Source organism: Penicillium longicatenatum (genome assembly GCF_028827895.1).
Source record: "Penicillium longicatenatum strain IBT 33135 chromosome Unknown contig_6_segment0_segment0, whole genome shotgun sequence".
In the NCBI taxonomy this organism is placed as follows: Eukaryota; Fungi; Ascomycota; class Eurotiomycetes; order Eurotiales; family Aspergillaceae; genus Penicillium; species Penicillium longicatenatum.
In genome coordinates this window covers 3061638-3074925 of record NW_026643123.1, presented here as the reverse complement: position 1 = coordinate 3074925, position 13288 = coordinate 3061638, and the positions used below count along the sequence as shown (strand labels likewise).

At 50.0% G+C, this 13288-nt stretch overlaps 6 protein-coding genes across 6 annotated transcripts; 4 read left to right on the top strand and 2 right to left on the bottom strand.

Annotated features, from left to right (window-relative positions):
• Nucleotides 1-699: 699 nt before the first annotated feature.
• N7484_009343 (uncharacterized protein) lies at nt 700-1684 on the top strand (the record flags this gene model as incomplete). Its single annotated transcript, XM_057119730.1, has 2 exons — nt 700-1320; nt 1376-1684. 2 exons carry the CDS (start codon nt 700-702, stop codon nt 1682-1684), a joined length of 930 nt encoding a protein of 309 aa, XP_056969285.1.
• Nucleotides 1685-1943: 259 nt separating this feature from the next.
• On the bottom strand, nt 1944-3460 carry N7484_009342 (uncharacterized protein; the record flags this gene model as incomplete). The annotated part of the gene is made up of 2 exons (XM_057119729.1): nt 1944-3237; nt 3348-3460. The coding sequence occupies 2 exons, from the start codon at nt 3458-3460 to the stop codon at nt 1944-1946; spliced, it is 1407 nt and encodes a 468-aa protein (XP_056969284.1).
• A 590-nt stretch (nt 3461-4050) lies between these two features.
• N7484_009341 (GDP-Man:Man(1)GlcNAc(2)-PP-dolichol alpha-1,3-mannosyltransferase) lies at nt 4051-5572 on the top strand (the record flags this gene model as incomplete). The annotated part of the gene is made up of 2 exons (XM_057119728.1): nt 4051-4906; nt 4962-5572. The coding sequence occupies 2 exons, from the start codon at nt 4051-4053 to the stop codon at nt 5570-5572; spliced, it is 1467 nt and encodes a 488-aa protein (XP_056969283.1).
• A 339-nt stretch (nt 5573-5911) lies between these two features.
• On the top strand, nt 5912-7971 carry N7484_009340 (uncharacterized protein; the record flags this gene model as incomplete). The annotated part of the gene is made up of 2 exons (XM_057119727.1): nt 5912-7777; nt 7861-7971. The coding sequence occupies 2 exons, from the start codon at nt 5912-5914 to the stop codon at nt 7969-7971; spliced, it is 1977 nt and encodes a 658-aa protein (XP_056969282.1).
• A 652-nt stretch (nt 7972-8623) lies between these two features.
• On the top strand, nt 8624-10330 carry N7484_009339 (general substrate transporter; the record flags this gene model as incomplete). Its single annotated transcript, XM_057119726.1, has 4 exons — nt 8624-8852; nt 8911-9054; nt 9118-9733; nt 9784-10330. 4 exons carry the CDS (start codon nt 8624-8626, stop codon nt 10328-10330), a joined length of 1536 nt encoding a protein of 511 aa, XP_056969281.1.
• Nucleotides 10331-10715: 385 nt separating this feature from the next.
• Nucleotides 10716-12669, bottom strand: N7484_009338 (MFS transporter; the record flags this gene model as incomplete). The annotated part of the gene is made up of 3 exons (XM_057119725.1): nt 10716-11381; nt 11430-12333; nt 12398-12669. Coding segments are annotated over 3 exons (1842 nt in total), but the record flags the coding sequence as incomplete, so codon positions are not given.
• Between the last annotated feature and the right edge of the window lie 619 nt (nt 12670-13288).

Genomic DNA, 13288 nt, shown 5'->3' with positions numbered 1-13288 from the left:
TGACACGCAGCCTTCTTTTCTTCGTCGATTCATCGATACCTCTTCTGCCTTTGCCTTTGACTTTTGTGCTATAGCCAATCCCCCTTTTATGCACATGCGCTTCTCTTCGATTTTTATTCCCTGTCGTTTCACATACTATTCGTTTCGACAAACCCATTTTATGAGGTAGAGCCTTCCCTAACCGCCGGAAATCTCCATTGTACATTTTTTTTTGCTTCTGTCGGATATATCTAGATTGACTGGTGCAAACCGTGGCCGAGGGGAATTGTGGCTTTGCAAATTGTTTCGCTAGTTCCAGTATTGAAGTGATTCAGTTCTTTATTCCAAACTCCACTATTGTTAAGTTTAGCAGGACCTGCGCGTCAAAGATTTGTCTTCCACAATCTACCACCTCATCTGTGTGGTACACAGTCATAACAGTATCATACCAGGACCCAAGTCCGTTGTCCGAGCGCAGTAAGCATCCTGATCTTGACTCTGATCCGAGACCTCGGGAGTTCAAGCCTCCGCCGGCCCCGGGGTAATTAACACGCCAAGCGTTCCGGGGTCCCAAGCCTCAACGCCTTCGGACGAACTTCGTCCGGCGAGACAAAGAAAAGAACTACCATATATCCGCTCCAATACCAAACCATTAAACCCCAATTCTTAAGTCGAAGTAATCTTGAAATCGAAAACATGACCACAAATATCCCCCAAACAATGTCAGCCTGGTACTACAAAACCCGCGGCCCAGTCTCCAAAGTCCTGACCTACACAAAAGACTTTCCCACACCAAAACCCTCAAGCCTCGCCCAAGACGAGGTTCTAATAAAAGTAGCCTACACGGGCTTCACACCCACTGCAAGCGCGCTAACAGCCATCATCCCACCCTGGCTTCAAATAGACGGCACCGCAATCCCTGAGCTAATATTCTCAGGCACCATCGCCGCGCTCGGTAGTAATCGCATCCTATCTTCGCGGCCAGAACTACAAGTGGGCACACCTGTCTTTGGAGTCATATCCTTAGGCATATTGCTGCGCCGTGGATCTGGTACGTTGGCGGGATATTGTCCCTGTCCCGTTGACCGGTTGAGTGTTGTTCCCGTCGGGATGGATCTAGAACATGCTGCCGCGTTGGGTGGGAATGGGGTTACGGCTGTCCAGGTTGTTGATGCGGCAGCTGTCAAAAGAGGGGATAAGGTTTTCGTTAACGGGGGAAGTGGGGGAGCGGGGTCGATGATTTTGCAGGTTATGAGGCAGAAGGTTGGCGAGAGTGGGGTTGTCATTTCGAGTTGTTCGAGTGGGAATATTGGGTTGGTGAAGTCGTTGGGGGCTGGTGAGGTATGTATGCATCGCAGGATATCTAAAGTAGAGTTCTAACGGGGAACTACTCCAGGTTATCGACTACCGTCAACATGATCCACTGCATGAGTACTTGGCCAAGGAGCATGCCGAGTCTCGTTTTGATGCGATTGTGGATACGGTGGGTATTCAAGAGCTTTATAGCAACTCTCCCCGGTATCTGCGGGAAGGGGGCCGGTTTGTCAATATTGGTGCTATGCAGGTTCAGTCGGCTAATGGAAGTCTGTTGGCTTTTGCTTGGGGGATGTTTTTGAACGTGGCATTGCCTGCTTGGCTGGCGGTACACCTCGGTCGTATCAGATGCTTATGGGAACGCCTGGGGTGGATGTTATGGCTCGAGTGAAGAAGTTTGCTGAAGATGGAGTGTTGGTGCCTGTTATTGATTCGACGTGGGAGATGGAGGATGCTCTAAAGGAATGTTCCAAAATTGTGCACTTTGCATCTCACATCGGATACTTATATTCTCCAGGCCTACGAAAGACTTCATTCGCAGCGAGCAAGAGGAAAGGTTATTGTCAAGGTCCAAGATTAGCACTGATGAGTTTGATTTGGAATGAGAGCATATGTATCATAGATAATAACTAATTGATTTTTGTAATGCTTCATACTTTCCATGCCCGTCCCTTTCCGGTAGATGCTTCTATGCGAACCCACAGCGTAGCCATGCTTGCCGCAAAGAGCAGTATACCGGCAGTCATGGTAGCTCTCCAATATACAGAGACGGCCGATAGTGCCGACTGCCCTGGAAGCAGTAATCCTGTTAACGGTGTACCTAACAAGGCTCCCATGCCTCGGATGAGGTACAGCGCACCGTTCACCGAAGTAAAGTGCTGCACACCGAACAGCTCGATTAAACTGGCCGGGAACAACGAGATGTAGGCGCTACCGAAGGCGCCGTAGAAAATGACGAAGAAAATGAACAAGACCTCTCCTGCTGTGACGGAGATAGTGGTGCCGGCAAACGTAGCAGGGAGCCATAGCGCGAATACAGCAATGGCACTCATCACAGTGGTGGCATACAAGACATTAAGCCGGCCAAGCTTGTCGGCCGAATATCCAATCACAATACGTGAAATAAAGTTCGCCGCATTGCTAATCGTGATAAAGTTATCCGCCATAGCATTGCTATATCCGAGAGACCGTGCAAAAGCCGCAAAGAAAAATAGAGGTGTCGAGTACCCAGCGGACTGCAAGAAACAACCCAATGCCTGCGCGACGAACTTCTTCGACTTGGCAACTTCCCAATTGACAAGCGGAACCTTGGCCCAGCCAGTTTTCCTCGAAATCCCAGCATTCTGTTCATGAAGCTTCGCTTGAAACTTTGGTTCCCATCTCAATGCATATCCGGAGATAGGCACAAAGAGAATATTCAAGCACCCAGAGATGCGTAGCGCATTTCGAAATCCGATTTGCGTGGTGATCGCCCGCAGCACAGGTGGCCAAACCATACCACCGCAGGCGGAACCGGAAATCACAATTCCCATGGCCAGACCACGGCGCTTGTTAAACCATGTTGGGCAGACGGACATGGTTGGCACGTAGGCCATACATGTGCCGATACCAACGAGGACGCCGTGCGTGAGCTCGAACTCCCAGATATACTCGCTAAGACTGGCAAGGATACATCCGAGGCCAAACACGACGCCCCCCGACATGATGATCGGTTGTGGGCCGTAGAGCTTGGCCCAGGCACTAACGAATGGCCCACCCATTGACATTAGCGCGATGGATAGTGTACCAATAAGACTGATGATCGAGGAGGACGTCCCTGTGAACGGGGTGCCGGACTCTTTGGCCATCTCCTCATAGATTGCCTGGTATACTCCGAACGAGAAGACGATACCGCAGGTCATGAACATGGTGATAAAGCCAGCAGCAACGATCACGACATGGTGACTGTATTGAGTTAGTATACCCTATATTCACTTCGTCGAGCCTTCGAAAACAGAAATTATAGAACATGGACTGAAAAGCTTGGCAAAGCTTGTTGATTGACCTAGACTTACAAATCCGAGGGTTCCGAAGTCGAGTTTTCCTGCGACTCATTTTGTGTCGGTGTTGGTTGTGGCAGAACTTCTTGCTCCGTATTGTTGGCTTCACACCTTCCTTTCTCTTTCATCGTGGCGGCGTCCCTAACACAAAATTAAAAGGAAGAAAACAAGAGAAAATTCACGCCTTTTCACAAACCGCAAGGATCACGGCAACGACGGCATCTCTGCCAACCGATCTGATAATTGCTTTGTGGAGTACCCCCAATTTCCCCAGAGTCAAGCACTGTGCGGTCGTTGCCGACTCGGTCTTGCCGATTTGGGGGATCATTGGCCCTCTTGCTTTGTCAGAATTGGAGTCGAGTATGCTTGGACACGGCAGATGTTGCTGCTAATTGGGGAATTTGGCGGCACTGAGTATATCCGGCAGATGGACCATGCGAGACTTATCCGACCGGATCAGAATCTCGGATAATAGAGCAACTTGGATACGGAAGTACTGATAACTTTAGATAACAACAGTGTTGTAGTCGAACAGAATGTCGCGACACTTTTTTTTGTCTGGAATGTAAATGACCCCTGCATCTGCACTGCAAGTCTATGCAAAGCAATGCAAATCAAAGCTACACAGTTGCTCGTCATGTGATGACGTACACCCACGTGTTCTTTATCTCATGAAGCTATCGTGTTCTCCAGCTTCAATTCATCCTCCACAAACAACATGACGGGTCTTGCGCCCGCTAATGTGGTCATCGTGCACCCCGATTTGGGAATCGGTGGTGCTGAGCGACTTATTATCGATGTGGCACTAGCTCTCCAGAACCGCGGCCACCGCGTGACAATCTACACATCCCACCGCGACAAGAACCACTGCTTCGACGAAGCTCGCGATGGCACCCTCGATGTTCGCGTCCGCGGCAACACAATATTCCCTGCGCATGTTTTCGGTCGACTTCACATTTTTATGGCCGCCTTGCGACAACTACATCTGACCGTGTCGCTTCTGTCGGAACTAGGGTCGAGGGATACATTTCGCGGTACGACCTCGGAGAACATAACCGCGGATAAAAACGAAGATCAAGACGACATCTTTATTGTTGACCAATTGCCCGCGTGCGTCCCTTTTCTCAAAACCTTTGGCAGCCCGCAAAAGTCCCACCGCCAACGAATCCTATTCTACTGCCATTTCCCAGATCAATTGCTTGCGCGTCGCGATGAAGGCGGCTCCCTTCTTCGGCTAGCCAAGCAGCTATACAGATTGCCGTTTGATTGGTTTGAAGGTTGGGCTTTGAGCGCGTCGGATAGGGTTGTTGCGAACTCGAAATTCTCGCGCGGGGTTGTGCGCCAGGTCTTTGGGGCTGACAAGTTGGGGGATGTTGAAGTCGTTTATCCATGTGTCGATACGGATGAGAAGGCCATTGCGCCGGAAGCAAAATCGGCGGGGCCCCTTTGGGGTGGAAAGAAGATCTTGCTGAGCATCAATCGATTCGAGCGGAAAAAGGATATGGCTCTGGCGATTCGGGCATACAATAGACTGGATGCGAAGAAGAGGATAGGAACTCGATTGGTGATTGCTGGTAAGTACTTTGCGTTGTATTCTTATTGACCCCAGGCTAAGGATGTCTTACCTAGGCGGTTATGACAATCGTGTCCAAGAAAATGTCCAATACCACCAAGAGCTCGATACTTTGGCAACCAGCCTCGGACTACAGACAGCAACTGCAAAGACTGTTGTCTCTGCGCTTTCTATCCCCGATGACATTGATGTCCTTTTCTTGCTTTCCGTCCCTACAAGCTTCAAAGATACGCTACTAGTACAGTCAAAGCTGCTCCTCTATACCCCGATCAATGAGCACTTTGGCATTGTTCCCGTTGAGGCGATGCGCGTCGGACTTCCTGTTCTGGCTTCCAATACCGGTGGTCCACTGGAAACAATTGTCGAGGGCGAAACGGGCTGGCTCCGGGACGCACATGCCGTTGATGAGTGGACTGCTGTCATGGATAAAGTTCTGAATGAACTGAGCCAACAACAAATTGATAAGATGGCTGCCGCTGGTAAGCTAAGAGCCGATAGTGAATTCTCACTCACGGCTATGGGCGATCGACTAGAACAGGAGATCTCCACTATGCTCTCAGCGGAGCGTCGTCCGTTTGATGGGTGGACGCAGGTGTGTGTTGGGCTTGCTCTCATCGTGGCATTACTTGGAAATGTCGGCTTGTTTGTGTACCACATGACTGCTTGATGTAGTGTGATTTCGAATTTAATACCCCACTTGTCTGTAAGCTTGCTTGAAGTAGGCGTTGGTAAACAAGGGCACAAGGAACTGTTAGTCCCAATTTTTTTTTTTTTTTTTTTTTTTTTTTTTTTAATTTCATAGCAACCATGTAGAATTTTTTGCTTGTCTTTGCTGGATAGGGACCAAAGCAATCTCCATACTTGATAAGATAGAGTATTCAGGTAGGGAACGGCCCATTTAACCTTAAGGTGCAGATCTGTAGATGCGCGATAAGGGTCACCTGACTTCGTGACGTCGCGTTTCGCGACGGCGCACTTTTACTTCTTGACGTTGTCCAATCCCAAAATGCCCGATATCATAGACTTGATCTCGTCTGATCCTCCAATAGCTGACAACCCACCACCGCAATATGTACCGCAGTCCACACAGCCGATCCCTCAACGTCCATCCCGCTTGGGACTGATCTCATCGGACCCGGTTAGCGCTCCATTGTTTACTCACGATGGCTGTGACATACCTCCCAAGAAGCGAAGAGTCAGTCGTGAGGACCAGTCGCCTCTCCGACACACGACGTTGGCGTTTCCCAGCTCATTACCCTCAATACAATTCTCGGACGACGACTTTGGCCTCCCACCCTCACGCCCCATGGCGCCCAAGACACGACCGGGGCCGAACGTGGACAATTCAGATCCTATTGTTTTCACATCCCCTGAGCCCGAAAGGCGAACCCAGGCCGTGCCTTCTGGCTCCCTCGACCGACCCTACGCCCCGCCACCTCCTACTTCTCTCAACAAAACCCACGACCCATCGGACATTATCACCATTGATGACGATGATGCAAATCCTCCGATGGCTACTGGGGGAAATAGATCTTACCGATGTACCCAAGACAGCATAGAGGAGTTTAGTGATCCATTTTCCATTCCGGGGTTTGCAGATATCATTGGAACTAGTACGGTTTCTAAACCCAAATTTTCCAGCAAGACTGCAGAGTTGCTCGCTTCACTTAGTGCAAATGACAAGCCTACGGATGGGGAAAATGTTTCGAAGAAGGGAAATCGGAAATATAAGATTGCTGGAATTGGTACGAGAGGTTCGAATCTTTCGGATGATGACATCAATGAACCTGCTTCACCACGGCGGCCAGCGAAGAAATCCGGAAAAATGACGACTGAAGAAAAAGAAGCCAGGGCAAAAGCTCGAGCCGAGGCAAAAGCACAAAAGGAGCTGGAGCGCGAGCTTGAAAAGGCGAGAAAGCTGAAATTAAAGGAGGAAAAAGCAAAGCAAAAGCAAGTGGCAGCGGATATCTCAGAGGTGAATAAGCTCAAGGTCGACAAGAAAGATTCTACACCAGAGATGATCATCCACGTTGAATCTTCACTCGAGGACATGAGTGTGGGCACCCAGACTGTCGAATTTATGAAGCGACTTGGAGTAGAGTACAAGTTCTTCGACAGTCCCATCCCTAATCTGATCAAATGGAGCCGAAAGGTCAAAGCAATTTACAATGAGACGGCTGGTCATTGGGAGCCATGTGCGTTGCATATCGAGGCAGAGAAACATGTTCTGTGCTTGGTCCCCGCGCAAGACTTTGTGGATATGGTGATTCCTTCACCGGATGAGGAGAGGGAAACATTGGAACTTCACGTTCTCAAAATCCGGAGCGCTTACCCAAATCATAAAATCATTTATCTTATTGAAGGACTTACGGCATGGATGCGCAAGAACCAGAATGCAAGGAACCGAGCTTACCAGGCCGAGGTGCTTCGTCAATATGAACAACCAGCCCCTGAACCTGCTACGGCCCGTCGTCGCGGCCGAAAACAGACGAATAAACCCGAAACCACGCCCCCTGTTGATGACGATACGATTGAAGACGCCCTTCTTACGCTGCAAGTGACCCATGCATGTCTCATCCACCATACCGGTGCGCCAGCAGAATCAGCCGAATGGATCAAGAATTTCACCGAGCATATTTCTACCATCCCCTATCGTCGCGAAATGATGGAGGGCAACGATGCTGCATTCTGCATGGATGCGGGTCAGGTCAAGACCGGTGAAGACAATCTAGACACATTTGTCAAAATGCTCCAGGAAATCAACCGCGTGACCGCTTCCATGTCATATGGTATTGCAGCCAAGTACCCATGCGTCACGGACCTTGTCCGCGGTATGCGGATGCATGGGCCCACGATGCTCGAGGATGTCAGGGTATGATCTCTTCCCTTCATGGCCCGCCTTTCCCGCGGGACTAATTCTAATTGTCAAGAGTTCTCCGCTGATCCCTGAACTAGAAATCTGCAAACAAGAATGGTGCTTTGACGGACTCGAGGGTTGGCCCCGCTGCCAGTAAGAGGCTGTACAAGGTATTTACAGGCCTCGACCCGACATCTACCGACGTCTAGCCGGATTTGGAATGAACATTGGTTTCAGTGCTTGCTTTTTGCTTTCGATATCCCTGGCTCATAGTTAGTCCCGTAGCTAGTCCTCAAAGCTTGGAATCAATTCACCTATCCAGATTCCCATCATCGAACCCGCCCCCTCAATCACCAACTCCCAAGACCAAGTCAAAAAGCTTAGCCTTTGGGTGTGTAATACTGCTGCCTGCGCTGGTCGAAAAAGTCGAAAAAGGTCCACCCAGTGGAGCCCGCAACGCAGTAATGTTTGCCGAGCACGGGAAAGTTGCCCTTAGCAAAGCTTGGTGTTGCCCCATAAGGCTGTAAGGCTGGTCACGTTCCATGTCTGATAAGGGTCCGATGGATCCAAGCCCCAATCATAATTCGCAGGCAGAGTTCACCTTCCCAATATTCCCAGCCGTGATCCACTCCCTCGCTTTCAATACAGCTAGTATTTGAAACAGAAGTTCAGTCCGCAGATGCGATGGTCGGAGATCAAGCGAACAATGGACCACCCACGGAACTCCGGCTATTCCTCTTCCACGCAAAGATCTTATTTTATCAATCGATCTGATAAAAACCTCACCCCATCAGATCCTGGCACGGTGGCCTCTGCATTTCATTCCTGATTTCCCATTTTTGCGGAATCGACGGAAAGAAAATGGCTACCGAAAGATGGGCGATCAGCCCAATGTTGCTATTCTCGACTGGCTTGCTCGTTCTCTCGGCTTTCAATTATGGGTTGAGTGATCAAGCTTTTTCGTCTTGTCAGGCGATGAATGCCTTCGAGAAGCAATTCGGTGTGTACGATGCTAAGACCGATGCATACAAGATTCCGGCTCTGTACACTTCTCTGTATAACAGTCTCAAGGCCGGTGGTCAGATTATTGGTGAGTGCCGTGCCGGTTTCGCTCGATTGGTGTTCTCTCTGACCAAAGGATCTTATAGGTGTTTTCATCGGCGGATACGTGAGCAATCGATGGGGACGTCGTATGTGTATCTTCACCATGAGCGTGTATGCACTCGGCAGTGCCTCTGTCGTTGTTAGTTCGACTACTCAAGCCCAGCTCCAAACGGCCAGAGCTCTACACTGTGAGAAAACCATCTACAACCCTTGTCGGAACATCAACTAAGTTCCTTTGCCCTTTCTGATAGACATTTACCTTGGCATGCAATTGGCCGTAATCCCAACCTTCCTAGCCGAGCTGGCCCCGGCGAAAAACCGCGGCGGAATGGGCGTGTTATACTGGCTAAGCATCAAAGCTGGCGGCCTCTTCATCACCGGCATAGCCCGGGCCACCAAAGAAATTACCACGAACACAGCCTGGAGAATCCCCTTTGGACTCATCTTAGTCGTGCCCTTCATTGTCATCTGTCTTGTCTGGTTCATCCCTGAATCGCCACGTTGGTATCTTCTCCGCGATCGTCAGGATGAAGCTCTGCGATCCCTGACCCGTCTCAAGGGCAAGAATACATCTGACGAGGAGGTCCGGGAGCGATACGAGGTTCTATCATTGAAGGTTGCTGAGCAGCTACAGAAGAAGTCGTTCAAGGACCTCTTTACACCCCAGAACAGGCAGCGGACTTTTATTGTTTTGGCAGCAAATTTCTTCCAACAGGCTACTGGCCAGGCCTTTGCTTCGCAGTATGGAACACTATTTGTGAAGCAGTTGAACTCTATCAACCCTTTTAGTGTTACCCTTGGTACTAATGCGGTGGACATTGGTGCGATTATTATTTCTGCTTCGTTGATCGATGTTGTTGGTCGGAGGTTTGTTTTCTTTTGCTTTCCATGGTGGGATATGCTAAATATGTTTGCAGGGCGTTGTTTCACACAAGCTCTAGTCTCCAGACTGTCGCGTTGATGACAATGGGTGGTCTTGGAACGGCGGATTCAAGCAATGTCGATGCCAAGAAGGGTATCGTGGCCATGCTACTTCTCTTCAGTTTCAGCTGGTCCCTTGGCTGGGCTCCTCTGACATACGTTATTGGCGCGGAACTTCCATCGTCTCCGCTCCGTGAGATGACGCTGCAGATCGCTTATACCGTGAAGCTTATTACCGAGTATGTTATCTATGGCCTGTTCTCTAGACGCGGACGAGTACTGACAGCCCATTTCAGATTCGTCGTGACTTTCACCTACCCTTACATGGAGACTGCTGATACGCCCCACCACGTCGACATTGGTGGTAAACTGGGCTTTATCTATGGCTCCTTGTCGGCTGTTGCGTTCGTGTTTGGATGGTTCTTCATTCCTGAGACGAAGCAATTGGAGATTGAGGAAATTGACCGAGCCTATGCGTTGAAGATGGAGGATATTGAGTCGACTGACGATGACAGAACCATCGTGACTGAAATTCCCAAATAGGAGACCGGATCATTCAGATTACAAACCTGTGAGGATCTAATTAGGTGGTGTATATATGGATAGACTAACTAGAGGTCGTACATACTGCACTGGTCAATACCCGTGCAAGATAGTGGACATAGCTCCTTGTATATACGAATAAATATGACGCTAGCATTTGGAAGTCCGCTTTTTTCAGTTCATGAATCGTTCAGCTTCGTTCGAGTTTCACCCCGCCCAGCGCGACCAGGGACGGGATTTCCACATTGCAAATAGGCGCATGTAAGCCAAGCTACGAAAGTAGAGAGATTGATACCCGAACTGATCAATGTATTGACTCCTAGATGTGTCTATCGCTGGATATGAGCAAACCCAAAGAAAACGCTAAATAGCTAAAACGCACTGCCTAAACAATCACTCCTCGTCGCTTCCAGCCTCTCCAAGCAGCAAGCCAAACCGCGATGGCAACCCAAACGCTAATAGTGCAGCCGACAGCCCAGAAGCCATAGCATCGCCAACCATGACATTGACCATCGATATTACTGCCACTGCCATCATCCAGCGCATTTTGGTACGCAGCGGAATAGATCACGCCCCACAATGCGGCACCGATGGCGGGCATCATAGCTACGATACCCCAATTCGTGGCAAAGTTCTCTACGCCCCACACGACGGAGATGATGATGGGGGTGAGGGAAAAGGCGCTTCCGTAGCCGAAGCCAACGAGCGCCGTGGTTAGGTGGAAGAGAGGGGGTAGTTCAAGTGCGAGCGGGGAAGCGAGGATGAGGTAGCCAATTGAAAGGAGAAGTGCTGATGGTAGGAGAAAGACCATACGGGAGAACGTGGGGCGGTTGTTCTCTGCTGTGGGCACTGTGTGTCGACGGCTATCTGGGATTGGAGGAAATAGATGGACTGCTGGTGGTGCAAAGAAATCGGAGAGAGATCCGGTGAGCAGTCGGGCAATGGTAGACGTCAATGCGATGGTGGTGACATGAGTGGATGGAAGACCGGCTGGTGGGGGAGAATTGAGGGCATAAGATGGGGGCGTTAGGGTGGGAATAATAGTACCAAGCTAGTTTGGTGAGTTATGATCTCGGATGTAGGAGGATTCAGGACTCACGTTATTGATGAATGACTCGCCAGGTCCAGTGACCAGGAAAAACCCAGCGGCAAGCCACCACATGGTAGGATCGAGGAGGAACACCCGAGTCTCGTAATTCAGGAGCCAGTTCTTCTTTCGACGCTCTTCCTCCTCCCTTTCCTTCACTCGTCGTCTCTCTTCTCGCTCTTCCCCAGAGAGTGTGTCCTCTGCGTCATTGTCCAAAAAGGTACCGTATTCTACCGCTGCTCGGATCTCACCTCTAGGCCGGAAGAAATCGCTTTCTTCAAGAAGCCCACTGCGCTCCAGCTCCTCGACAGTCTCATCAATGTATCGCTCTTCGTCGTCATCAACAATGCGCAAGGCAAATGTACCAATGATTCCAGTCACCAGCAAAACAATGCCCAGGAAAAGGAAGTATCGGAACACATCCACATCACCGCAGTTACCATCGACGTCACGCTCACACAGCACATAAGTTCCCAACTGGCTCTGCCACATGCCACTCAACCCAAAGGCTGCAATTGGCAATGCAAGCATGATGCCCTTGTGCTTTCCCCTGCCATAATTCTTAGCGCAGGTCGCCACAGCGGCGAGATACATGCAGCTTGTGCCCATTCCAATAGCAATGAAAGACACAATCATCACCCAAAACGGCCACCCAGAGCCCCCGACGTCTGGAGGCGGGCCACTTTTATATGTGAACGCAGCAAGAAGATACCCCAATCCAAACAACCCACCCGAAGCCAAGGATAATGGAGACGGGCTATACCGATCGCATAGATAGCCAAAGACGGGAACCAGCAGGTACATCGCGATCTCAGCCGCAATAGAAATCGCATTGACCCGGAGTTGCGTGTAATGAAGCCTGGTCAGAAACAGATGCCCATATAACGAAAACGCAGTAATGCTACCCGCACCTAGGCTACAAGCTGTGAGTCAGAGACCAGACATAATCAGTACCACGGCCACAAACTCGGAATTCATACCAGGTGATAATGCCCCAAACAAAGCTTATAACCCGTATAACCTCTTTATGCATTTTCCGTCGATCGCGCTCGACAATACCATCCACGACATCACTGAGAAGCCCGTCGTCACTGGTCGCTCCGAGTCCAGAACGCGAGGAGCGCCGTGAACGACGTGACCCCGCTCTAGACCGCCCGATAGTTGGATTGGAGCCCAAATTGGGACCGTCTATGATTTCATTTTCAAGGAGGGGCCGGTTCGCATCGAAGTCCCGCTTATCGACATGGCCAGAGCTGGACATACTGCTCAGCACACCCGGTCACCTGTACCAGAGCTTTGTGAGAGGGTAGAGAGGATGTGGAGGTAGCTTGGTACGTGTGGGGAGCTATTTGATGAAGTACTGTCGAAGCGGTATGGGGCTTGGGGCGATTGGCGGAGCTCGAATGATAAGGCAGCCGTGTCAGCTGGGTGGATCAGTTGCTTTGTTGTCAGAGCCCCACCCTACGTCATTGGGCTTCAATATGGGCCTATATCAGGAGCAAGTGACGACGAATTTCGTGAAAGGTGAGGAGAAATGGAAAGTGAAATGGAGTGTGGAGTAAAGTGAGCTCGAAGGAGTTCCCCAGCCCCGATTAGATGCGGAGCTTATCGTGGAACACGTGATATCAGCCGAGGCTTCCACGAGTTGAGCTGACCAAACTCTAGAAACTACTTAGAAGAACATGATTTCTGAATTTTTTGTGATTCTGTCTAATGCTAGATAGGAGAGTATCATGTACAAACAGCACGGGGCTGGAATTGCCCCGCAAAGTGAAGGCCAGGAGAAACCAGCCTTCGGGGTATTATCAATAAAACAGAACCGAGAAGTGAATCGAAAACAAAAGTCGGGGTAATCTCGTACACGCCAGGCC